At 43.2% G+C, this 26,570-nt stretch overlaps 2 protein-coding genes across 8 annotated transcripts in view; one reads left to right on the top strand and one right to left on the bottom strand.

The window, feature by feature from the left end:
* The first annotated feature begins 2,350 nt into the window (after positions 1-2,350).
* Positions 2,351-3,778, top strand: INSM2 (INSM transcriptional repressor 2). Its single transcript, XM_086463407.1, has one exon. The coding sequence runs from the start codon at positions 2,351-2,353 to the stop codon at positions 3,776-3,778; it is 1,428 nt and encodes a 475-aa protein (XP_086319533.1).
* A 3,109-nt stretch (positions 3,779-6,887) lies between these two features.
* RALGAPA1 (Ral GTPase activating protein catalytic subunit alpha 1) overlaps positions 6,888-26,570 on the bottom strand; it is a 133,266-nt gene continuing 113,583 nt past the window's right edge. For 4 of the 7 annotated variants that reach the window (XM_086463240.1, XM_086463238.1, XM_086463239.1 and 1 more), the window contains 2 exons: positions 15,746-15,870; positions 6,888-7,200 (listed from right to left, as the gene is read on the bottom strand). In XM_086463240.1, the coding sequence (XP_086319366.1) occupies positions 7,046-7,200; positions 15,746-15,870 (280 nt within the window). In that variant the 3' untranslated portion in view covers positions 6,888-7,045. Of the gene's footprint in view, positions 7,201-8,786; positions 8,902-15,270; positions 15,274-15,745; positions 15,871-26,570 lie in introns of all 7 variants that reach the window. The other 3 variants (XM_086463241.1, XM_086463243.1, XM_086463237.1) reach the window with 2 other exon arrangements.

Raw genomic sequence — 26,570 nt, 5'->3', positions numbered from 1 at the left:
GCAGGGAGGGAGGGGAACTAATCTACAATGACCCTGCGAGGGGGAGCCAGCACTGGGGCAGGGGTAGCCTGGAGGAAACAATATGGTTATTGAGACAAAGGAATCACAAGGTGGCTGCAACAATCTCAATACCGAGATCATTTTGCCAGCGTTTTTGTTAAAGATCCGTGGGCACTGGCACAAGCTGCAGCAAGACCAATGATGGGATGACGAGTTCTGCAGTTTCGGGTCTCACCTCAGAAACTGATAATAAACTGGAAGCAGATGCAGAAGGCTACAAGAAGTCTGTGCAGTGAGCACACTGCGGAGCATGGGGCAGACAAACTCTCACCAAATCACAGGGAAGAGCTGAGAAGTACAGCAGAAGGAGCAGCAGGTGGGGAGGTGGAACAGTGATTCCAGCTCTGTGACTTCAGGTGGGGAGACTCTAAGCTACCTTGCCCCAGTCTTCCTGTGACCTCTGGGCCACCTCAGACCCAGGACACTGAGAGCCTGAGGAAACTCCCTGACACAACTCCAGCATACAGCTTTTACTGGAGAAATGTTTGGAGTCCCAGTAAGTGCACTCAGTGCACCTGCTTTTCAGCTGGCACTTCACCCCCCACTATGCCTGTGTAGGAAAAGGCATCGTTGGGCTCTCACCCCTTAGGACAGAAGCTGAGCTGGGCATTTCTACCACTGACTGCTTTTGCAATATGAGAAAAGCAAATGAAACAGTAATGGGAATATTGCTTACAAGGGGAAACTAAAGAACAATTTACGTACCACTTGGAGAACAGTACAAAACAGTGGATCTGTAACCAAAGATCCAGTTATTCAGCAAGAAATGTAGCTGAGAAGTCCCAGTTACAAAGGTCAACTCAAATATCAGGCAAAAATCATGTAGCCAGTCAGCGGAGTGACCTAACTGTGCTACAGCATGTCTCACTGGTCCCAGTTACAGCGGTTTGTGCTAACAAAGGGTGATCTCTAGCCTGCAGAGTCTATAATCTGATCTAAAATTCAGTGCAACCATGAAAATGCAGGAAAATGGGAGAGGAGAGTAATATAAAACATGATTAAGACTTTGCTAAGCAAATATAATCAGAGCACTTACATAGGCAAGTGGCTGAGCATTTGGAGCAGGTGGGACAAGTTCTGTTCTTGCATGAAGGCTTCAAATCTTTCTTGCCACTTCTGGGAAGCCCCTCGATCTAGGGGTGCTCGTTCTCCCTTTCTCCCGGTGCTCCCTAATTTCTCCTGCTAGGGGATGCTGCCAACACGGTGAGTCCGACCGTACAACCGTGGCAAGGGATGTCCGTCCCTGGGCAAGGGACGGAGGGAGGCTTTAGCGCGTTGATTCTCAACGGCACGCCATCTTGTGTATACCGCGAGCAGCCGGTCTCCGGGCGGGATCGCACTGTCCGGCCTTCAGAACCGGGCTCGGCTACACGCGTGACCGAGCAGGAGACGCTGGTAACGCGGAGTGGGCTCGGAGGGGCTGCGGACAGCCCGCTGCAAGGGCGCTTCGTTCCCCACTGAAGCGACAGCATTTCTAACGAGGCGGTTAGCGGTTTAGCGACACAGCTACCGCCTTGCTTCAGGGGTGCACCAGCTGCCACCGGGCTCACGGCATCCACAAACGGGCCAGGAGTTGTCACCGGGGCCGGGGGCGGGCGCAGCTTTCGGCCCTTATGCAGTTTGTCGTACCATAACTCCGTCTTGCCTTCCCTGGGCTCGGGAGGCTGCCCGTGGGAGAAGCTGCCAGGGGACCACAGCCACAGCCTTTAGGCGGAGGAGCGATTTAGCTTCTTGAGCGGCCGCGGCAATTCCGCCTTGCCTTGGGAGCTCACCTCAGCACGCGGCTGGTGCCGACGGAGGGGGCAGGCTCCCGGCTCTCGCTCCCTTCAGAGGGAAGCCCTGCGGGGCGGCCCGGCCCCAGCCGCGGGTAGAGGTTCCCGGCACAAACACCCACGACCGGCGCTCCCGCCGGAACGCTGCCCGGGGCCTCGGGCAAGGGGCTGCGGCCGCGCCCCGGCCCGAGGTCTCTCCTGTCTCGGCCCCGCGCTCCCGGCCCCACAACCTCACTCAGCCCCGCACGGCGCCGTTTTCCCGGGCTCCGCGCCGCGGGGTGCGCTCCCGGGGACACCCCGCCCGTCCCCGCATCCCGAGCGCGCCCGCCCCGGCAGCGGGGAGCCCCGGCCCAGCCCGGCCCGGCCGCCGCCGCCACCTCCCCCCGCCGCCAGCGCCGGCCCCAACTCCTCATTGGCCGCCGCCGCCGGAGGGAGGATGACGCCCGGGCGGGAGCGGGCGCCGGGGGTATAAAGGCCGGGCGGGCCGGTGGCGCCGCGCTCCCCCGCCCCGCCCCGCTATGCCGCGCGGCTTCCTCGTCAAGCGCAGCCGGCGCTCCGGCGGCTCCTACCGGGCGCGCCCGCGGGAGCGGGACCCGGACCGGGACCCGCCGCCCGCCCCGCCGCCCCCGCCGCCGCCGCCCGCCGTCGGGGGCCGCCCCGCCGCCAGGCAGGGGGCGGAGGAGGAGGAGGAGGGCGAGGAGGAGGAGGGCGCCGCCGCCGCTGCCGCCGCTTGTCCCGCGACGTGGCCCACCGGGGGAGGCTGCGGCGGCCCCGGGCTCGCCCCGCCGGAGGGACCGGCCGCCTGGGGGGCAGCGGGGCCCTGCAGCGCCGCGGGGCCGCGGGCGGCTCTCTTCGAGCGGTGCCTCAGCTCCCCCGCCTCCGCCGAGTCCTTCCCCCTGGCCGCCTCCTTCCCGCCCGCCGAGAAGCTGCTGCTGCAGCCCCGCACGCCGCTGCCCGCCCCGCCACCGCCACCGCCGGTGCCCGCGCTGAAGCGGCCGTCGCGGGCCAAGGCGCCGGCCAAGAAGGCCAAGGCCACGCGGAAGCTGAGCTTCGCCGACGAGGTGACCACCTCGCCCGTGCTGGGGCTGCGCATCAAGGAGGAGGGGCCCGAGGGCCGGCCGGGGCCGGCGGCGGGGCGCACGCCGCTAGGCGAGTTCATCTGCCAGCTGTGCAAGGAGCAGTACGCGGACCCGCTGGCGCTGGCCCAGCACCGCTGCTCCCGCATCGTGCGCGTCGAGTACCGCTGCCCCGAGTGCCACAAGATCTTCAGCTGCCCCGCCAACCTGGCCTCGCACCGCCGCTGGCACAAGCCGCGGCCCGGCCCCAGCGCCGACGGCTCCGCCGCCCTGCCGGGCAAGGAGAACAGCCCCGAGCGGCGGCCCCGCGGCCCCGCCGCGCCCCCGGCCCAGCCGCCGCCGCCGCCGCCCCCGCCCCGTCAGCACCGCGGCGGCGCGGACAGCGCCGGCGGCGCCCCGGCCCCCTCCGGCCACGGCCCCGATCCCGGCCCGGCCCCCGCTGCCGGCCCCGGCGGCGGCCCCGGCGGGGAGGCGTTCGCCTGCCCCTGCTGCCAGAAGCGGTTCCGGCGGCAGGCCTACCTCCGCAAGCACCTGGGCACGCACGGGGCGGCGCGGCCCGCCGCCTACGGCCCGCCGGAGCGCGGGCAGCTCGCCTTCGCCTGCCACCTCTGCGGCGCCCGCTTCCCCTCGGCGGACATCAGGGACAAGCATCGGCTGTGGCACGCTGTGCGGGAGGAGCTGCTGCTGCCGCCGCCGGCCGGGCCCCCCGAGGGCGGCGCGGCGGGCGGCGAGCGGCAGGGCTTCCCCTGCAAGCACTGCCCCGCCACCTTCTTCAGCGCGCCCGGGCTGGCGCGGCACGCCAGCAAGTGCCACCCGCCGGAGAGCAGGCAGGTCCTGCTGCTCCAGGTGCCCGTCCGTCCGGGCTGTTAGGCCGCCCTCCATGGGATTGCTCCGGGAGCCCGGGCGAGCCGAGTAAGTCCCGTCCACGCTGAAACTCCTATGGAAAGCCGCGGTGCTTGCGGCTACGGAGGCGCAGGGGCCGCCCGCGGACCCCCGCCTCCCCGGCCGGTGGGTAGCGAAACGCGCCCCCGTACCAGCACGGCACGAGGTTTGGCCGACGGGCGGTGCGGCGGGCCCGGCCGGCAGCGTTCGCGCCCAGCCCGCACGGGCGGGAGGCGCAGCGCTGCCCGCCGCTGCCGGGGCGGCGGGGGGCGGCCGGCGGGGCGGGAGCGGCCCCGGGCTGGCGGCGGCGCGCAAGGAGCCGGGCCCTGCCAGCGTCTGCGGGGGCGGGCGGTGCCGGGGAGGCGGGTGTCGACCCGCTGAAAGTACCCCTTTCGTAGCTAGTCTCGCGTGGAAGTACAGCTGTATATACGATATGGAAAGAGAGGAATTATTTTTCGTGAGAAAAGGAACCTGATCTAGTGACCTTGTTTTAATAGCCTTAGCCCCCGAGCTTCAACACTGCAGTTGTGAGGTGTTTCGTTTGCTGTACTCTGTACTAAGATAGTCGAGAAGGTAAATGTTCATATTAAGTCAGTGTCAAGTCATATAATAGCTAGCAAAACGTATGGAGAATTAATCATGCTGTCTGCTTAATTAAAACACGAGGTGTCGATCCGTAGCTCAGCGCCCACCTCCCGCCTACCCCGCGCCTCCGCAGCCCAGCGCCCGGAGCGCGCGCAGCGACTCCCCGGCAGCGCCCGCTGCGCGCCCGCGGTTCGGTCGCACCGGGCCCTGGCAGCCCCCGCCTCGCAGGCAGAGGGGCCCTGCCCGCCCCCGGCCCTTGCGGGCGGCCTCCGACCCCTCTCCCCCGGCGCTGAGCTGCTCCGAGCCAGGCGAACAGCCGAGATCGGGACACGAACCTGTCCTCTGACACGCCGCTACAGGGCCAAGACAGGCTGCCTTCCTGCTCGTCCTGCCTTGAGCGAAGCAACCCGCGCTCTGTGTGTGCTCCCTGGCCAAACGCTTTCAAATACTGTCGAATTTACCTGCTACTGACATTTCGGCCGGTATTATTTATTTATTTATTTATTTATTTATTTATTGTGTCCACTTACGAGTGCTTGTTTCTAAATGTGATAGCAGATGAGGCTAAAAATAAGGGCAAGCAAATTCAATAAAGGATTTAAAACAAAGCTCTCATGCCTTTCTTGAATTCAGCAGGGCAAAGTGAGTCAGCTGGTGATTTCTGAAGAACCGAATTGATCCCAGCCGTAGTCTTTGTTCTAATGAGCATGCAAAATATTTCAGTCTTTTGATTAGCATCCTCTAAGGCAATTATTTCTGTAGTTTTATATTTTGTCACATAAAACAAAAGATTCACGTGTGTCATGCCCAAAGGCTGAAAGCAAGCGACAAGTGCTTTATTTTAAATGTGCTTCACGGACTTTCTCGCTTTAGTTCCAGGACCTGGATAAACGAATTAGCACAATATAACCTAAAGCATCCAAGGTTTGCTGTCTGATGAAGGAGGCTAAACTCGCAACTCGTGCTTCTCATATGCCAGATATAAAGCAAGTTACTTTAAGTTGTGCACTTTCCCATCATTTGTTGGTAACGGAGACTTAGGTAAAAATGCCCATTTATGCAATTAAATGAGTTCTCCCCTGCAGAAAGCCACTCTGGTCTTTCATGCAGACAAAGACGAAGGGCTCCGGACCACAGAAACCCAATGATTATTAACTGCTCCTGCAATTAGCACTGGAAAAACCACTCTGCTGGAGAAAACATCCTGCACTTTGCATTACTTGCAGAGCTACATGTATCGTATTTACTAGATCTGGGGGAAAGTTTTCAGTACGGCATTCTTGCAATGGCTTTGGAAGGGGCTCCTAAGAATTTGTGTGTACTTTTTATCACAAATGAAAACTCTGCCATGTATCGCATGTAACTGCTCCATGCGTTAATATGCTATTCCTCTATAAATTGGAGCAAGAATCTAATCACTAAGGTGAATGACTAATATACAAAAGGTGGTAAGAATAATTTTATTGTATTATTAAATAGCATGTCTTCTCTTCAACTATTACAAATTTGGAGATACTACATGAATGACAATACATAATTTATCTTTTTATTGTTGCCTAAACGATATATTTACACATGCAGTTAGTACTGATGTCATGCTACATTTTGTGAACAGCATTTAGTCATTTGCCAGACTCAAAATGTGAGCATTTCATCTTCTGGAGGAAAATATCTCTGGGTGGGTGGAACGGGTGTACTAATCTGCACTCACAGGGTTGGAATTGTCAGCATTTCAGGCCAGGCTCCTGGAGCATGTTCCCTTTTTTCCTCTAGTACACATCATGACAGCAATGAATTTCTATCGGGAAAGTGCTTTTTAAATTTTTTTTTTTTTTAATGTAAGAAACAAGAATATACATCTAGACCCAGCAGCCCGGTGTTAAAGGCTTAACCCACAAAACTTGATGGCATTTACTGTTGATACCACTTGGAAAAGCAAACATTATAAAAATATTTGGAAGCCAAGCATAAGTAGAATTTCAGCACAGTGATTTTTTTTCTGGCACAGATTATGGCATCATCCGCACAGTTATGAAATGATACGTTGCTTTGTGAAGAAAGAGTTGGTGTTACAAGCAAGTTATCTTGTTTGGAGTCTGTAACGCTTGACAGGCTGTTGAACTGTTTTATTCTTACCATAAATAATCTGTACACATCCTGTGCATTAACATTGTGACATCTGACGAAGACTTTACAAATGCAACTTCAATTTAAAATTGTACATTCATTTTCAAATTGTACATATTTCTTTCTTTGTTACAGAGAAAATTGCAATGGGGCACAATAAATATAGTGTAATCAAATCGCAGTCTCCAATTCCATATATGACTCAAGATCAACCAGAGTTAAAAATTACTAATGTTAAGATATCGTAATCATCCAGGAAGGTAAAAGGTGCAGAGGACAAATTGCACTGAAAAAAAAAAAAAAAAAAAAAAGAAAAAAAAAGGAAAAAAAAAGGCTGCCTAGAGTTTGATAAAAAACCAAAAGCTAAAATATTTAAGTAAAATTCCAGTGTTACTGTTTAAAATAAACATACAGAAAAGGGGTGTGCAGGGGACGGGCACACACTAATACATTAGAGACATTATCCTTTAATGGAAAGCGGTGAGTCGCTGTGGGAAGGGTGGCTGATTGCTGTTCACTAGAAAGCTGCAGGCATCTCGCCACTTAGGACTTGTTGGCAGAGCCAGAGGAGCGGCGCAGTTTCATGGACATGCGGCTCTTGCTAGTCCGAGGAGACATTGGAGAGGCTAAGTCTGTTCCATCCACCTGTGCCGTTGCTGCTGCTGGAGTTTCTCCCGGCTGAGTCTCTGGGCAGAAGCCTGCAGAGGACAGCAAGAACCAGATGGGTCAGTGCCACCTTCCGCACTCGCAGCGCGGGATCTATTCACAAGGGGCAGAGAGGAATTTCAGTGCTGCTGTCTCTCCCACAGCATCTCCTAGCTCTTTACCAGCTGTGGGTGATGGTACCGCATGTGGAGCTAGCAACTGCCACAAATCCACCTCTAGAGAAAAGATGATGCCAGAAACCGCTGAGCTATGGGACTGCAGAACCCTCTTGCTCTCGGCAATTGAGGCAGCACTGAAGCGGGCGATGCTCTCCCGCTAACCAGGAGAACTAACACCTCCAGTTCCCTCACAGGGATGGGGAGTTGTTATGCAAACCACAACCCAGAAGAATCCAGTCTTTAATGAGAACATGAAGGTTAACAGCTCATTGCGCATGAAGGGAGCTCTAGGAATGCAGCTGAAGAGGTGGAGTGAATCGGGGGCCAACTGGGAGAGCAAAACATCTTCTCCCACTTCAACTTTAGTTGGTGCTTCAAAAGGCAAATTCCTACAGGGCCCACAAGGCAGAAGCTTGAACAGATCATACTAACTGGATGCATTATATGTTAACGTTTCTTTGTAAAAGGAACAAGATGAATTTGAGACAACGGTATGCAGTTCATTAGCCCAGCACCCAGAGCTACGCTCCAGTGGGCCCCGAGTCCTCACTGCGAGAGGACAAGGCTCTTCCTTACAAACAGCCCGTCTCCAAATTTTGTTCCGCAGAGATACAAAAGGAAAGGGAGAAAATAAGAAATCAAAATTACGTTCTCCTTCCCACGTACAGAAAATTAACACTGTGAACTCACACCCACAAAACTAAACTGCATTTTAATTGGCCTTTTACAGAGACCGGGCAGCCTGACTGAACTCAACTACCTCGGTCGCCACTGATCGCTTCTGACCTGTACAAATTATGGACAGAAGCTTAGTCCTGCAGAAGTCAGTGGGGAAACCCCTGCTGACTTCAGTAAGCCAGAAATCACTTGCTATTTCTTCCACATCATGCTATCACTGGTAATTCTTTAAAATAATAATGCAATAATCAGGACTGAAGATCTCTCTCCCTCAGTATACATTTCATATATAACGGTTGCAAAAACCATTCAAAACTGATCATGATTTATTTTGAAAGACTCCTCTAAAATCAAATTAGGTCATCAGGTAAGAAGTCTAAGAGTACATTGAAAATGTATTGTCATAAACCTCTGTGATTTAGCGACCTGGCCGTCCTCCTCGCCTGGTCCATCACCTGCCTGCTCCAGAGGGACAGCGCAGTCCTTTCTATCTTTTTCAAGCTGACACGACCCATTGAAGTGAAAGGGAGGAGAAAGGGCTGTTATTTGTTCCCCAGCTGGTGACAGTAATTCTGTTCATGAACTAGGTACCTCATTGCCAAACAATCTGGAAAAGCATGATAATGCCTGACTCACTTGCCTTATAGAAAAAGGCAGGCAGGGAAACATGCACTCTCATTTTCTGAAATTCTATCTTGTTCTTATTTTACAAGGAATTAAAGCATTTCAAATGGTGGAAGTTAGAGAACAGAAAAGAACCGTGGTTGTTTTGCACAGCATACCATTCACAGCTAGCGTGAAAGACCTTCCGTTTCAAGCCTTTGCCCTTTACCTTGATGTGGCCAATGCTTTCTAGTGGAGGTTTTGGAAGGAGAAGAAATATCACAGCATTTCTTTCTTTGTTGAGAATGAAGAAGTGATGAGGAAGGAGGAGTGGAAAGAAGTGAGGAAGGGGGAGGAGAAAAGATAAAAGATAACAGGTGTGAGACATGAGACACGAACCGCAGAGATTGAAGGGTATTAACAGATGAGCACAGAAAACGGAATTTCGAATTTCATTATGCAATTGCTGCTCATGCTACAGGTTAAAGAGAGTGATGAGTTAGTTATGTGCAATGAAGCAACAGCTCTGAAATCCGGCGTCATACTTACCAACTAAGCATTACAAGAAAAAGAGGAAGAGAGAGAGAAAGAAAAGAATTCTATAACATTATCCAGATCCAGCAACCTTATTCATAGCAACTGAGATACATCCTAAACATTGTCTGAAACGTTTGCTTAAAGTCTGTGAAAACAGTTAAATACACACACACAATCGAGAAGGAAAAACAAATGGCAACTTGATATATGGCTTCTGCTCTCCAGCTGTTTCACAGTATTAAGTATGCTAAAATTATAGCCAGTCTCAATGTGAGATTCCTGGAATCACATACAGATGAGAAACACAGAGTATTTAAGCTAGGCAGTCTGCATTGAAGGGTCAAACCCTAGTGTGAAATTTTATCATGGGTTGGATAATGAAAACCTTAAAACCAACCCCCTGTTATTTCAATTAAGGTATTATTCAGGTTGTATCTTTTTTTTTTTTTTTTTCTCCTAATTTCTGCAGACAGAAGCACTGATTCACATGTAATACCATTTTTTAAGAAACAGACTTTGAGCTATTGAAGAACAGAAGTCATGTAAAGTGATTTTCACGTCTGAACATACCACACCAGAAGAGTGAAGAATAATGGCACTTAAAATATATTAGAAGTCTGACAGCAATCAACAGACTGATTAGTTAACTAAATTTCTTTAGATTTTAGATAAGCATATATCTAGAAATACATACATACGCACATACACACATGTGGATATTAAATGTAGTATATAAAAATTTTGCAGGTTTTGTTTCCCCTTCAGAGTTTTAAAATCGTCAATGTAAAATGTTATTATCTTTCTCTCTCTATGCAATGAAATACTTAGTTATCCAAAATATAAAAATAGGGTTAAATAAGAAGGCTTTATTGACAACTGACCTAGAACCAGAAAGTCCTACAAAATAAACAAAATAGATGTGTTAAGAGGCTGAAAAATGTCAGGAAGCAATCCATATTTTCCATCTCTTAGGCTTGACAAGTGACAAATATCATAATCTGATGAGCTATGATATTTTGGGGCCAAAATGTAAAGCTGTTTCGCAATTGCTTCTGAACAAGGAGGTGGAGCAGCAAAGTTGAAATGCGACATTTTCACACTCCATTTGAAAATTTTAGGATCTTCTAATAGTAGTATATTGGTTATTTGACTCAGAAATTAGCTACTTAAATGTAAAATGGAATCCTAACTACACACAGAGTTAGAAGTGAGGCGAGGTGGAGGAATCCAGAGGCATCATAGCACACGCACTGCCATGACTCACCTCGCTCGTCAGTTCTGAGGCTCAGAGGTGAAAAATTCACCAAGCAGAAGCCTGACAGGGTGCTGATGTTAAGACAGGGTGCTGCACGGTAAGACAGTGCTTCTGGCTTTATCACGCCTTGTTGTCTGGATCAACATTTTCCTGAGTGCCATCTCTGAGAATGACCACAGAGGAAAATATCATTTGTGCATGTTGGAAAATTTTGATGTTTTTTTAAAAGACTTCAGCACCCCCACCTCACCTCCAGGGAAGAGGGCAATCATTTGTGTACAGCCTGTGCTCTTTGCCACTCTCACAAATTCCATTCCAAATCCTGCCAAGTTGTCCATCATGCTCAGCAGAGCCTTGCTAGAGTCAAGTCAATTAAGTCTCTTGTTAATTTTGGGAAATAAGGGAAGGAAGCAAGAAGCAGATGCAGAGAGAAAGGCTGCAAAAGCAGCTGCAAAGCAAGATGAGAAGGTAAGGAAGAGATGGTCTAAAGACCTGGGAGACTGGAACTGAGTAGGAGAGAAAGAACTAAGAGCCAGACATGACAGAGAACACAGCAAAAAAGATTAAGTTTATGGCAAAAGAGTCGCAGAGCCCATGTCCAGTGAAGAATGCTCTTCAGAACCTGGCTGGAAACATGAGCATTGGGTAAATCTACTCCTCTCTGTCAACTAATACCTGTGAAACGCACTGGCAAAACTCCCAATCCTTCCACCAGCCGAGATTCAGGCAGAGGTAAGACAGCTCACTACCAATTATTGCCCTGTCTCAGTCTGCAGGAGGTGGCGGTGGATCTAGAGGTTGCAGTTTTGCTTATGAATCACATGGCTGTTACAGAGTTTCTCTTTCACCCTGTGCCTTAAAACAAGGAAAATGTTGTCACAAGACAATAAATTAATGAAGTCAAACATTCAAAAACTACCAAATGTCAGGATTAAAATTTAATTTTGTCCCCTTGTGCATATCCACGGGATGCTTTTTATTGGACAATCATACTCTGTTTTTTTCAGTGAACGCATTTCCTTAAATATAGAAAGTTGATCTGTTTGGGTTTCTAGCAGTCCACACTGAATTTACTGCCTCCAAGTGCTGAGAATCCTCAGCTTACCAGCTCCCAAGTGCTTGACTTAACGACAATAGTTCAGAAATGCACAAGGTTTCAGCTTCAGTTGTTCTGATATGAATTTTTTGGAAAATTTCAGTAAGTTTTGAGATTTTGCTCTGATTTGGGATGAAAAAAAAAAAATTCCTCCTAAGTTTGGCCTGGAGGAGGGATAACGAGAAACTCTTCCTAGCCCTGCCAGATGTACAGCCCTCATTTCTGTATTTCAGCTTCACTCCAAACTTTACAAACCTCAACCACCACCATCAACAAGTGTTACTTAGACTCTTCCACAGGGAGAAAAGCACCATCATTTCCATCTCTGAAGGGGTAATACAGGGCCAAAAAGATTCTCAGTTCAAAGCTACACAGCAAGCAAGCAGCAGAAGAGATTAAAGATGCAGGCTGTTGAATCTGAGTTTTCTTGTGCAAGGCTGAAGTGTTGTTACCTCTACATTCCCCTGCTTCCCTGCTTGTGCGATGGCATCCCCACTTACTTTGGGAGTGGGGCAGCAGAATTGTTCTGAACACAGGCTTGAAAATGTAAGAATGATTGTTGGAATCCAAAAGTCTGATGCTTTTATCACAAGGCAAATACTATGACTACCGTAGAGGGGCCCCTTCTTTATAAGGTTTACTGTACTGAGGTGCTATTTTTAGTAGGAAGAGAGGAAAAAAGAGAAGATTGAGAAAAAACAAACCCAAGACATCAGTACATTTTAAAGCTCAGAATCTTAGCATCATGGGGTCAATAAGCCCTTCAATATCATTGAGCCTACCATTGACAGTTTCCTCAACCTATTCTAGTGTCACAGAAATCTCGTTTACTCAATAGCTGTATAGGAGAAGTTACTCTATTTAACAGAGTCAGAATAAAGTAAAAACTACAGAAGCAACTGAATCATATTCTGTGATTAAGTGCAGGTAAATCTCAATATTTTTTAATGTACACATCCACTACACTGGTCAGGTTCCTAACACGGGAAGGTGGACTTGTCAGGTATTTTGACAGGGCAAACTAAGTATCTAGATAAAACAGCAGCAGCCACAATTACACTGTATTGAAGAACAATCACTGTAAGGAAGGAAATGGTTTTCACTGAAGGATGAGCCTTTGATAAAATATGTCAGTTTGAGGAAATAGAATTTGTTACCGAATGGCATGTTCTCTATTTGCTCTGATTATCATAGCTCAAATGAAAAAAAAATGGCATGCTGAAACTGGCCAATGGCATCACTACCACAAAATTACAACACCTGGTGATGGGCTGTAGCAACTTCGCAGTTTCTATAGATCTTAGAAGAAGAAATTGTATATAATATTTTATAGAAATTAAACGTATTCAGCAATTGTAATCTTGGAGATCATGATCCAATTAAAGAATGAAGTCCATAATATGTAAAATGTGGAAATTTTTTCTAGTCTCTCCTGGTCAACTATTTTTCATAAAAAAAGACCGAATGTAAATGAAATACTTTGTATTTAAAAAAAAAATTGTGATGCATTTTTAGAAGCTGGTTGAAACTTTCACATGACATGGACACAGCTGGCAGGGAGTCTGCAGGGTTTACTCTGAGTCAGCCTGGGGGTGATGAACATGCGTGGATTCCCAGGCAGGACTCCAGTGACACTCCTATGTGAAATCCTGGCACAATTCAGGGCTCTGTACCTATCTTTCAAGAAATCTGCCTGTTGTAGGGACCTGGGAAACTTAGGAGTATCTATCTGGTTTTTTAATAGCACATCTGGTGGACCAGATTTCTTGGGATCACGGTCGGTCAAAGTTCTGTGTCATTTGTAGCCACCTCACTCACAGGTCTGCCTTCGCTAGAACTGGAAACTAGTCATTTCCAGACTAACTCCAAGCCCTTGGGTAACCTTTTTGGCAGATGACTGCAGCGTTAATTTATACCTGCCTCATGCTTTAGAATCTGTGCCCTCCAGAGTCAGCCTGAAGGCAGATGTGGTACTATTTCAGTCACTCTGTCCTGGAGCTGAGTATCCAAGCCTTAGGAGCCCCAGATTGAACAGGGGTCAGCCCCCAGGCTGTGAGCAGGGCTGCCAGAGCATCCCCAGCTTCCCTGGGATGACATGAAAGCTCAGAGTCAGGCAGGTCTGGGAACAGGTCACACTGTGCTCAATGTCTGTCCTAGGAAGGTCCTGGCTGCTCCTGACACTGATGTGTAGGTCAGTTCCACCACATAGCGCAAGGTCCAGAAGAATGCGGTCCTCCAAACAGGACATTATGTTTCGTGGCATGTAAACACATACACGCATACATGCAGATGTGAAATACATCACAAGCTCCTATTAATGAGATTCCTGCAGAAAACTCTTACATTTGATAGAAAGGTTAAGTCTAAAATAAAGTTTCTAAAACCCATAATCTTCTTTTCAGATACTGTTAGAGAACACTGAGTGCGACTAGGACAATTTTTAAAGCCATACAGGAATTGCCACTGTAGAGCTGTGTTCTCCAGCGCACCAAATTAGTACAGGAAAGCAGCTTTGTTTCACCCCGAAAGAATGAACGAGACGAAGAGGGCAGAATGATATAGCCTGGAATGAAGTTTCCAAAAGTGAATAGGCAGAACTGACACAAGTGCACGAGATTATAGAATATATACTAGCTGTACAAAATGTCTAGTGTTGAATACTTACTGAGTGCATTTGGTAGGAAATGTGGCAAGGACTAGTATCCCTGGTTATTGTTTTTAATGTTTCTAGTTACAGATTTTTCCTATTAAAATGTTTTCATACATTAAATTATTGTGTTGTTTTTTTTTTAATACTGATTTAATTAGTTTTAAGTTACCTGCTTTTCAATTTGTTTCCCTTTGGTCTTGACTATTTACACTAGCATGAGTAAATACCACTTATTATACTTTGAAACTGCACGTCATTTCTACTTACGGTTTATACTTTCAAGCAAAGGAGTCTCAATGTTTTAACACCTCTCAGTCAGTCTTTCTATAGTCCTGTCACAACTCTTCTATAATTTAAGAATTTATTTCTGCTTATTTTTCCAATTGAGAAACAAATTTTGAGATAACAACTTGTCAAATTATTCTTACAAAATTTATTTTATTTAGATTTACAGCTTTTCCACAGAAGCATTTTGATTTATTCATCATTAAATAAAGGTTTCTGAACAAGGAATTTCAAGTGTTACACATTCTTCTTCTCCTTCTCTCCTATGTTATCACTGCAGAATGTCTTACAACATCAATGAAAGACAGTACAGGGTACAAACACACCACTGCCATCCAGTACTACTTGTTCATGCTGAGAAACAAAGGTCAACACAATAAAGTGTTACTCATTCAACAACTGTCTCTATCATTAGTTACCTTAATCCCAGAACCAGTGTTAGTGCTTCATGCAGACCTGAGGTTAGTAAAAGACTAAAACTTTAAGAAGATGTAGTGGTCATTTCTCAGTCAGTGTGAAATTCTTTTTAGTGTGAACAAGGGCAACAAGGAAAGTTTGCATACAATTTGGTTACAAGCTTAGTGCTCTAGTAAAAGTAAGAGGAACAAAGGGGTTTTTTGGACACTTTGTCTTACCTTCAGATAAACAGAACTGATATTTAATGATCTAAAAAGAGGGGAAATAAAATAATGAAATAATCATAAGGAGTTCAAGAAATGTCAGAACAGGAAGGCCTTGAGTTACTCATTTTCTTTTACTGATTTTCTCATTAGTAACCGAAAATGCAGTATCCTCTTATAAAACAGGTATTTTACTGGAAAGCAAAAATGACCTTAAAACCAACTTGGCAGCTAATAATCTGGAAATGAAATTGATGGTTGCAAGGCTCTCAGACTTCCAATTTAAAACTTCACATTCTAAAAATGTAGTGAGCCTTGAAACTTTCTTAGGAGGAAGATGTACTTAGATTAAAGAATATATCTACCTGAACTAGCCTACATGAAGGAGTACCAACACTTCCATGGAGACTTTATACAGGGGAACGTGATAAAATTCACTGTAAAAATACAAGGTCTGGTTGCTATATTAAAGCAGTTTGCCAAATCTTAATGCCAGGCATTGGCTCATGATGCCAGGCAACAGAACAAAGATTTAAAGGCAACTTTGCCCCGGTTCTCAAATGTGTACATACAGTCTCTCCAATTAATGGTAACTCTTAATGACGTGCGAAGATTTGAATTTTTGGTCTTTATAAGTAAAGATACTGCATTTCAAATAAGATTGTATAAAAACAGTTCTTTAATGTACTTCTTACCTGTCTCTGAGGGCAAATGGTGGTAAGGTGCTGGACAGAAAACCTGAGCAGCAAAATCCTCAAAAGTTGTAGGCTCTAGATGATGTTGAACAATTGTTTGCAGGTATCGTGCTCGCTCCTCATAACTGGTTTAGCCAAGAATTAAGGATGAATTTGTATCATGCACTGTAGCTGCTAAACATCAGTGCCTAGTAATTCAGAATTCTCGTTTTTGTTAAATATGTATCATGTATTTCAATGACTGTCACACTTAATTCTTTACATAACTATACTAGCTGATGCACTGAAGAAATATTAACTGTAAGATAAACAATTAATGTAAACTTTATGGTTCAACTATCTTTTTTCACATCTGAGGCAAAACTTTCTGCATTTTTTTTTCAAACAACAGTAATTTACATACTATCTTTTAAGTAACCGATTTGCCTGTAGTCCGGTCACAATTAAACATAAAAATGTTACCATTTTTAGGCGGTATAGCATGAAAAATAACCTTAGCATTAAAATAAATGATTTTGCACTTTTCCGTAACAAACTGTTTCCATAATCCCTAAACACACACACGGTTAAGATAAATGCATAGCAAATTTGAGTATTGGGAAAAACACCTTGTCAATTATGCTGTTAAAACAAGCAAGAATATTTGTAAAGAATCTGCAGGACCCTTAAATACTGGCTAACAGGGTGTCAGCAGGGCACTGACAGCAAAATACTGTACTTCTTCCTTTCCCCTGTGTTCTCCCTCTCTGATATTATTGACAAGAGACCAGTATCTTGAAGTGGTGTTGCTTTTGAAGAACCCTCTCCAGGCTTCTTGTTCCAGCAGGCCTGATTGTGCTGTTAGCACAGAGAGAGCGAGAAAAAGAGAGACTATTTCTGCTGTTCATGAAAGCAACTATGGAAATGGCTGTCAAAATGTAGAGCAGCAGGCAGCAACATACAATTATCAAGAAAAACTACCATGCTGACTTCATGTCGTATAGTTCCTGAACTGAGAAATCAGTTAACCTTTTCTCTCACAACTTTCAAAGTCCTCCAGCTGGACTCCATACACTGAATGAGGGAGACCTTCTCCAGATATCTCATAGAACCGTAAAACAATCAGAAATTTTCCCTGGCATTTTCACTTGTGTACGCTTTTTTTCATATTTTATTTGTAGACATGTGATCATTTTCTCCTTACACATTTCTGTTTTCCTAAAAAAAAAACCCAACCCAACCGCATCAGCATGCAGTGGAGGAATGCACTCAGAATCAGTTTCTTGCAGGTTCTGGGTTCTGATTTCAGGTTTGCTGCTCTTTTTGGGGTGAACAGGGACAGTGAGGGAACTACCTTTCTGACTCAATTTCACCACCCGTAAAATGGGAATAATATTCATCTTGCACATGTTTTTTAGCAATTAAAAAACCCCCTGCATTACAAGTGATAAGGGTTTTTATTGTTATTAATTTTAAATGTTAGCACTTATTATTACTATTTTCAGTTATGATAAGCAATAAACTTCTCAGCCCCAAATTAAAGCTGGAAACAATACCCTTCATCTTACTTATAAAACTACCCTTCAACAATTATAGAACTTCCCCTATGAAACTTTTTTGCAGTTGTTTTCTGTACAATATTTACAGTAGATTTTGCAGTATCCAAATATGAAAAAGTGTATAGAGAATGTATTAACTGAAAACAACTTCTAGCAAATAAAATGATCTTCATTATATTTCCTTAGACCACAAGTTGGTCACATAGTGAAACTGGGAAACAACTTTCCCTCCAAAATCCATGTTCCGAATTCTTTCTGGATCCCAAGACAGCTGAATCTCAGCAGAAGTCCCAGTCTAGAGAAGCTATAATAGATGCACTGGGACAAGAGAAAATATAAAAATCTCCCATTGTAATGGTTCTTAGGTTGGGGGATAAACACAGTATTGAGCCTTAACAGAGGAAAGTAATATAGTACAGTTTTTAAGAGGCTATGTATAAGTGGTAGAGGATGAAACTGATGGTTGAAGTCTAAATAATAGTACGTATCTCACAACTTGTTGAAAAGCACTTTTTTCTTTGGGGGAGATTCACAGCTGCTGAATTTTCTGCAGTTAATAGAGTCCTTTGATTCACAGCAGTGCCCCTTGCACAAAAAATACTGGCCTTTGTGTATTACCAGAAACTAATTTTCTATTTGGCTGAAAAGGGAAAAATGGGGTTATTGCTTCTCCCTCCTACAGAGCTTTTCATTATGCCTGATGCACTCAACTTCTAAGCTCTTCTGAGAAAAAAAAAAATAACTGAAGAGGCAAGAGGTAGAAAAATGAGCTTGTTAGCACATTAGAAGTGAAGTATCTTGGTGGGCCCTAGAAATTCCCAGTGGTGTGTTAACTTATCACTCTATGCATGCTGGCACTGATAGTCTCCCAATTGATCACTCTCTTTTCGCACCAAAGGTGCTGCCAGGAAGCAAAGGCTGAAGGCCCACAGGAGAACAGGCTGCTATCAAAACAAGCTGTTTTTAAAAGTCTGCTTGAATGGGTAAAATGTTTCATGAAAAAGTAGGGTGGAGACACCTACCTGCTTTTAAAATGCTCTACTTTCAGAGGTCTCTAAAGGAAACCTTTTAGTTTATCCTATTATATCCAAAGCTTATACACAAATAAGGCAAAAATGAAGGAAAGTTACTGCTTTGAACGCGACAAGGACATTGCCATTCTCCAATCTAGGTACCTATCTCGTCACCAAATAAAGAAGTCTTGACACAGATGCTGACTGAGGAGGATAATGATGTTTTCATTACACAGTGGAGAGGACATGCTTGTATCAGTTCTAGAAGTCCAATTCAAATACACACTTGGTACACCCAGAGAAAAGTAATTCAGCTAGCCAGGTTGCCGCTCGTCCTAAGAATCCACAAAACCATCTGCAGCTTGTTAAAACCAGAATGCTGCTTAAAAACAAAACAAAAATCTGGTGTGAACGCCAAGTCCAAAGCTGGCTGTATTCTGCACTAAGAAATGACAAGCTCTCCTCAGAAGAACTCCTTTTCTGTATTACAGACTGAGTAGCTGAGATTAGGATACTTTTATTTTCTATTCACTTACACTTTGATAACATTCTAGTATTTTACAACTCCAAATATGTATGCATTTGTGGCTGAGATAATATAGTTCTATGCTGTATTTGAATGCAACTACCTGCAAGAGTAACCATAAACCCATGGTAGTTAATTTCTACATTACTTCTAATAGGCCAGACATTCATTTCTTTAAAACGCTGCTCTCTAGGGAAGAGTTATTAGCACCTACAAATTGAGTGGCACATACAAACTCAATGGCTAGTAATAATAGGGCAATGCAAGCTGTATTCTTACTGCGAGTGGATGTTGCCACTGGCATCAGCAATGAAGATGGAATGGGAGGGATGCACAGACAAACCAATGGAGAAAGACTCTGGCACAGAGAGTGACTAAACACTTAAACAACACTGTTGTAAGCTTTCTGCTTCTGAAGAAGGTGCTAACTGGAACAAAAGAGAATGGATACAAAGCTAAGATATACCTTAATTACACAGGCACTCGCCCAAATAAATCTGTCAGCTAAAAACTTGCAGATATATAATCTGCAAAAAATGTGACCAAAAAAAAAAAATCTAATGACCTCATTATACTTTATCAGGTTTTTTTGAAAAACACAATCAGTACAAGAAAGTTCATCAGTCGTACCTTTATAGGTCACTCAGGTTGTAGTCATTCCAGCTAAAATTTCATCTGCATTACAATCCATTTTACTTATTCTCTAAATCGGCAATTATTTCTATCAATACTGAAGATACTGCACTTTCCACTATTACTGTAAACATGCAATTTTTTTAAACCCGTTGATTGGCACTTGGGAACAAGCACCGAAATCCTGGCTGTCAGATCACCTACTTATGCTTCATCTGTCTGAAAAACATCATCTCATATCTTCATCTAATAGCTCTCCATCACTGTTGATTGTATTACTTTCTTTTTTAACTCAAGCTCTGTTCAGATTCCTGTGGCAGAATACATCTACATCTTGCAGACTCTTTTTACATAATCTAAGCTAAAACTTTTTCTAGCCACCTATATGAACAGGTTATGTAGGCTCTTACATCACATCTCAGTTACTACCATATCCTTTTCTCTAGCCTCAACAAATTAATTTTTATTCCTCCTCGTATCTACTGGGAGCATTGCAGAGCCCACTTTCTGAACATACTGCTTAGATGGGGCATTCTCTTCAGATAGTGCCACCAGTCTGCCACTCCCTAGCACAAATGCACGCTACTTAACTTTATAGTCCATACCTATTTGATCAATTTTATCAAAACTACTCTTGCCTCTAGTCAGTTAATGTAGATCGTCACTCTCTCTCACCGTGATATTTTTGGGCAGGCATTTTTGTACTTTTTTTCCATGTGGCTTCTTATGCCTAGCAGAAGGTCTTTGCAAGTGTCCACAAAACAATCCCCCCTCAAACTCTCCCCTTTGCTGTGATGATTTTTGAAAAAGAAACAAGGAGAACACCTTGGCAGACTTAAGTCCATTGCTGCGTAGGTCACTGTCTATTATAGTTTCACATTTCCCTGAATTTTGTATCTGCCTTCATTTGTTGTCTTTAGTTTTATACTCTGCTTTTGTACTTCTGTAGGACAAATAACGTCTCTCTTGTGCCGTACTCCTTCTCAGTATAACCAGACTGGGGTCTATGCTAAGGATAGATATATGCCACAATAATACAAGCAAAACAGCTCTCCTCCTTGCATCTTCACCCATCATCTTAATCTTTCTCCTTCATATCCAAAACAATTCCCTCACATTGCCATTTTTTTTTATCCATGGCTTTGTCATCCTTCAGTTTGGTGAGGAAATCCATTTTCCCACATCTCTAGCTGTTTTGTTTTTATTTTTCCTTTCCTGTAATTTCTAATCATGCAATCTTCACAAAATCCTGTACTTCCCATTGTTCAGCCTCTTTTATTGTCTCCGTCTTTCAAGTTCTTCTGTTGAACTCATCTCTCATAGTTATTTCCATAGATTTGTTGTGTCATTCTGACCACGCATTTTCTTTCCATTCTTCTTATTCATACCTCTCAGTTTTAGAATTGAGTAAAATGCATTCCAATAAATCTATCTAGTATTTTGCTGTTAAAGAAGAGTGGATGCATGATTACTATGTTACAATCATCCAGGGAATACCAGTTTGGAAAAAAAAATTAAGACAAAGCAGTTTCAACATGGAGCAAAATTTCCAAGACTTTAAGGATATGGCACTTCACAATTCTGTAATCTAATACCAGAGCATCTGAGTGCTAGATTCACCAAAGGGCTGGAGAAGAAACCCTAGTGTCTGCTCCAAGGACCATTTGATAGCAAACACTTCCTGAGCAGGGACTGGAATCCAGGGACTCTCCTCTCCCAGGAAAGTACTATAACCATTAGGCTATACAGATGAGCATGGATCTTCCCTGTGATTCAGAAGAGATCCTATTTTATGAAACGAAGCGCAATTTCAGCAGTGAATGGAGTGTGCCCGATTACAAAACATCCTGAGTCCCAATGGTTAGCACAGTTATGTAAGAGGCAGGAGATGTGGTCTCAAAATTGGAAACAGCTCTCTCATTTCCTGGCTGATTGATATAACTAGGGAGTTACCTCCTGTTGTGTTTGTGTGGGCTCTAATCCAACGAGCATACCTTCAAAAACTTAGCGCTGCTGCCTTGCAGGTCAGGTGAGCAAAAAAATATCTACCTACTCACTGGATAAAGAGAGGCAGGAACTGGGCATTTGGCTATTAAGGATATAGCAAGGACTTGGACAGCTCTAGTGTGTGCTGAAGTGGCCAGATGTCCAGGCAGTGAAAGCTTTAGGTACCAATGAACTTCAGAGGCATCTAGGCATTTGCTGTGTGGAGATCCTTATGACCTGTATTTTAGACTCAGGCACCTATAAGGCCAGTCAGGAGGAACTCTGGTTAGATCAACACAGTACTTATATGCCGAAATGCTCTCAAGACTTTTGGAAAAAAAAATACAGAAAGTGTTTTGTTAAGACAGATTTCTTCAGCAGCTTCTGAAGGGAAGGATTAATGCTGGGGAACACACTCAATGACACAAACTTAAAAAAGGGCTGAAGAGATGCACAGTTCGTTAATACACTAAAACAGTGATGCAAATATTTGTGATGTCAGATAAATATTTCACTTGTTCAACAAAATTTAAAAGTAATTCATTTGTGAAGTACCTGAAGTCACCAACGGCAGAAACTCTGGATTTTTCCAAAAGTCAAAAGAAAGTATTTATCACTTCAGAGCACAATCAAATGTTATGCCTCAACTACAATTGTAATAGATTACTTCGAGATGATGTCTGGATGATTTAAAATGCATCAAAACCACTATAGTTCAGGAAATACTCTAGAACTATGAAGTTCCAAGTTGTAAGCTCAACAATGCTGTAGGCACTTCTACAGCCCTACCGATGGGCTGGTCAAGTCCAGTAGACTGATAATACAACTTTCTTTTTCTTTTTTAGGAAAAGCAAAAGAAACCAGAATTGTAACAAAAGGGCTCCCTTTGTGAAAGCAAGTGAAAATGGGGCCCTTCACTTAATTTTTTTCCATCACTGTGTCTCTCATTCAGAAAAACTGAACAAAAATCAAAACGAGACACTTCCATGAAAGTTTTATTCATGAATCTTCCCTCTTGACGCTTATGTACTTATATATACATGCACACCTGTGTAGTGTATCACAATGTAACTGTATATTGGACTATGTGATCACAATACTGATGGTATGTAGTATCTGAGACTCTTTGATTCCAGTGCTAGGAGAAAGAGAAGGTTTTGATGATTGCTTAGAGAAAAGAGCCAGAAAATGCATTTCTAAATAGCAAGATGGAGTTTTTCAGGTTAAATTACAAACTACTGTCAGAAATACACGTACAGCTGCATCCCTGGCAGTTCCAGCTGTTAGCAAAATCATCTAAGAAGTCAATATATATTGATATGATTGCGAAGAGTATGACTTTGTCAGCCAGGCATTTGGAAAATAATTTAGACAAGCAGAAACCAAAGCACTGCTCCATCCTTAACCGGAAAATGAAAAATCCTCCACCCAGAGATACTTGCTTGTAGGATCAATGGACACCTGGGAGAGTTTTTTTAATTGCATATATACACTATTTATATAAAAGAGAAACAATATTTTAAGAAAAGCCACATAAGATGGCATCCTCTTGTTTACTACATTTGCCACCTCCATGATTTTAGAAGCACACCTCTTCTAGAAAAAAAACCCCAACACCTGCAGTGTTGTCAACATACAAAAATGTTTCAAGGATATTAAAGATCAAAAGAAACAAAGAAACAGTGAGGCACAGTGAATGGCATATATTAGTAGCAGATTTTAAGTTTCTTGCTCCCTGGCCTGAAAAGGTGTGCAAACCCCACAGAACTAATTGCTACAGTTTGAGGTACTCTTAAAATTATGAAAATTTAAAAAATGTAGCAAATGGATTTTATTTAGTAAACTACAATTCCTGATATCAAAACATGAAAGGAGGATTGCCTTCCGTAAAAAGATAACAAGTACAGGTTAGGACCAAGGTGTTACAGAAGCTGAAAGGAAAAGTTAGCCATAGCAGAACTGGACTTCTAAAGGAAGACAGGCCAAAACTCACACATCAGAGAAATGGAAGTTTTTTCTGGGAAATCTCACTCTGAAAGAAGAGATTGTGCAGTGGTGGTCAAACCAGCTGAACTCATACTGAGTCACAGCAATTTGTACTCTTTGTTGGTTCTTAGAATTAAGGATGTAAGTCGGGCTGCTATTGATCCAGTGTTGGAAGCCCTGCAACTAGCTGCGGTTTGTATGTAGGTGGGTGATCAGTATCAACTGGCCACACTGAGAGGAATAGTTAAAGTTCTCTTATATTCTGAAAAGTGACTCTGTAGAAATGGCATCATGGTGTTCCCTATTTATTGCATTTCAGTGATTTCCACATCTAGTTTGCACAGTATTCAAATAAAGAGGTTTTTGGGTTTTTTTCCAGCTGCAACTGCTGTTTACTCAAGTCAACTTGACTTCTCAAAGTCAGCCTGGGTTCTTTTCTGTTTCTTAAATACTGCCAATATTGAAAATAGCATATAAATATTTTGCTCTGTGCATCTGTTTACACAGCTATGCTGTAAATAAAAACAGCAGCTGCATACACAATTGGAACTTAGCCACAAGACTGATGATTCATGAAGGAGAATTTGGTTTATTCTCCTCATATCTGATGCAAGTTATTTAGGTGAAAGAGAAGAAAATAAAATTACTATGCTTGGCACTACTAAATAGGTGAAAGAATTAAAAAATTTATAGTCTCCTAAGGTGTTTTTTTTCCTCTGCTGAAACTATATTTTCAATACTAGTGACAGCAGTTTTGCAATAAAATGTAACAATATATTTTCTTACTCATAAAAACGGAACCTAAAACTTACAGAAATCAAAGTTATATTTTAAAAGTAAACTTAAGTTGCATTTCACGAAAACATTTTAAAACTGCAAAAAGGACTCAGTGTTAATTATCCAAAATCACTGATTTTAAGAAGTAATGTATAGACGACAATCTACTAATTAATGTAGATAGCTCATTAAAATAATGAAAATAAATATGAAAAAAATTACAGAGCAAGACTGTAGAATTTAAGCGAACATAAAATGCAGTACCTAACATCTTTAATAAAAATCTTTTTCAACACAAGTTGTAACTGCAGAAGGGGTTTCTGAGGTCTATTTCTTCATGAAGAAAATAAGGGAATATATAATAGATAAATCCATACAAATTAATCCCATAATTCCAGATCTTAAAATTTGTTTCCAAAGCATATAGTTGCATCATCCTTCGAAGGAATATAACAAAAATGACTTTTAATTTTTCACAGTACTAAAAAATTCAATAAATCTGTGATAAATTAAAAGTTATTGGGCAAATTATAACACCACATATTTTTGCCATTTAGAGACTTTTTTCTTTAAGAGTACTAATCTTATATCTAAAGAAGATTACTTTCCAGTATATCTACCCTATGGTTAAATGGTTAAAAGTCCTGCAAGGTAAGCATAGGCTAGATAAAGTTTCCAAGTCAATGCTATTGCTTTCTGCCTAGTTTACTAACACATTATATATTGGAAGGCATTGACTTCATCTGAATTTATATAAGAATCTCCATTTTTACAGTGTGAGCACCTTCAAAATTGTTAAATTACTGCAAAAAATTGTAGTTGATGCTTACATTTTCATTGGAAAACCCAATACATTTAACATCCTACAACACTGTCCTTCTAGGAAAATCCTTGATATATTGTTTATTTTTGTGTTGTTCCACCAGATCTTACAGCTAACTAAATTCTTCAGTGGTTTAAAATATCATCTAGGAAGAAAAAGCTGTGATTCATCAGTGCAGACAAAGCTGGGCTTTAATCCATTCCTATAACCATATTGCCAAGTCTATATTGTTTACATTGCGTCTCAATTAAGAGACAGGCAGGACACCTGGTACTTCTTTATCTAAGTCCCACGGGCTGCCAGATGACTCAAAATCCATAACAGGTGCTAAGGCAGTGTGAGTGTAGTACCATTAACACAAGCTGGAATTGGATAAAATTTGGACTATGCTTAACCACTTAAAACACTCAATTATGAAATGAAAAATGTAACCACTCTGCACCAAGCTCCTTTACAAAAGGCACTTATAAAGATTGTGGAATTAAAGTGCAATTGTAATGGACTTAACATAAATTTTAATTTTAGTATAAATATTCTCCGGAATGAAACTATACCAAACACAGCTATATAAAAAAGTTGGTTTGTTAAGATAAGTATATAAAAATATCTACTTAGTGAATTGAATGAAATCTAATTCTGATCATCTGCTTAGGCAGCAAAAATGACAACACTGATGCTCAGACTTCTAGCAATTTCAAAGTTAAGGGGAAAAAAACGTCTGAATTAACAATACTTATTGAATTCTTCAACCATGTAGAACCCAGAAGTTATTTTATTTATGGACTTTGGCTAATGAAAACATTGCATGGCAGGATTTTAAAAACAACAAAGTTCAAGTGAAAAACTGTATGACAAACGATACTACTTCATCACAAAAAATCCCACTGCAGATCTCTTTTCAGCACTTTTTTAGCTAAGGTGACTGAACTAAGTATTAAGCTTAGACACTGACAGAACACACCTCATGAGAGAAAAAATGAGTATCAGAAATTTTACAGTGGACAATTACTTAAGAACTATCTGTATCTAAATGTGCAGTAATCCAATTAAGTTTCTATTTAATATTGTAATTATCAAGAACACAATATAGTGATTTTATTACCAGAGTAAGCAGCAACAAAGTACAGTAAACTGTCATTTAAGACACTGTCATAGTATCTATGATAAGCAGCGTATTGGCTTGAACTAATGCACTATATGCCTCTAGGGAATGACAGGCTTGGAGACTGCGTTTTAACATCAGAATCTATCCATTAATCTTGACTTAAATATAATCTACTCTGCAGTAAGAGGAAGAATGGGCATTCAATGAATTATCTGTTTGAAATATGGCAGGAGCATATGAACACAAACATATAGGAGAAAGTCTCTGTTTTCGTACCATTTATTGTGTATTGTTGGTTTTACAAAGCCTGAACTGCATTTTAGCATAAAATGAAAAAGATAGTAAGATCAAACGGTTAGCAGTATCAGAAGGACGAATACCTCAACACTATAACAGATTACTCATTAACTTTACTGGCTGTGTGGTTAGAAGATGAAT

Source organism: Leptosomus discolor, chromosome 3, assembly GCF_034619465.1.
Source record: "Leptosomus discolor isolate bLepDis1 chromosome 3, bLepDis1.hap2, whole genome shotgun sequence".
Taxonomy (NCBI): domain Eukaryota; kingdom Metazoa; phylum Chordata; class Aves; order Leptosomiformes; family Leptosomidae; genus Leptosomus; species Leptosomus discolor.
The sequence above is the reverse complement of the archived record's forward strand: the minus strand, read 5'-3'. Positions and strand labels throughout refer to the sequence as shown.

Excerpts from the sequence above, each read along its gene's own strand:
- INSM2 (XM_086463407.1), top strand. The coding sequence starts at position 2,351 with ATGCCGCGCGGCTTCCTCGTCAAGCGCAGCCGGCGCTCCGGCGGCTCC.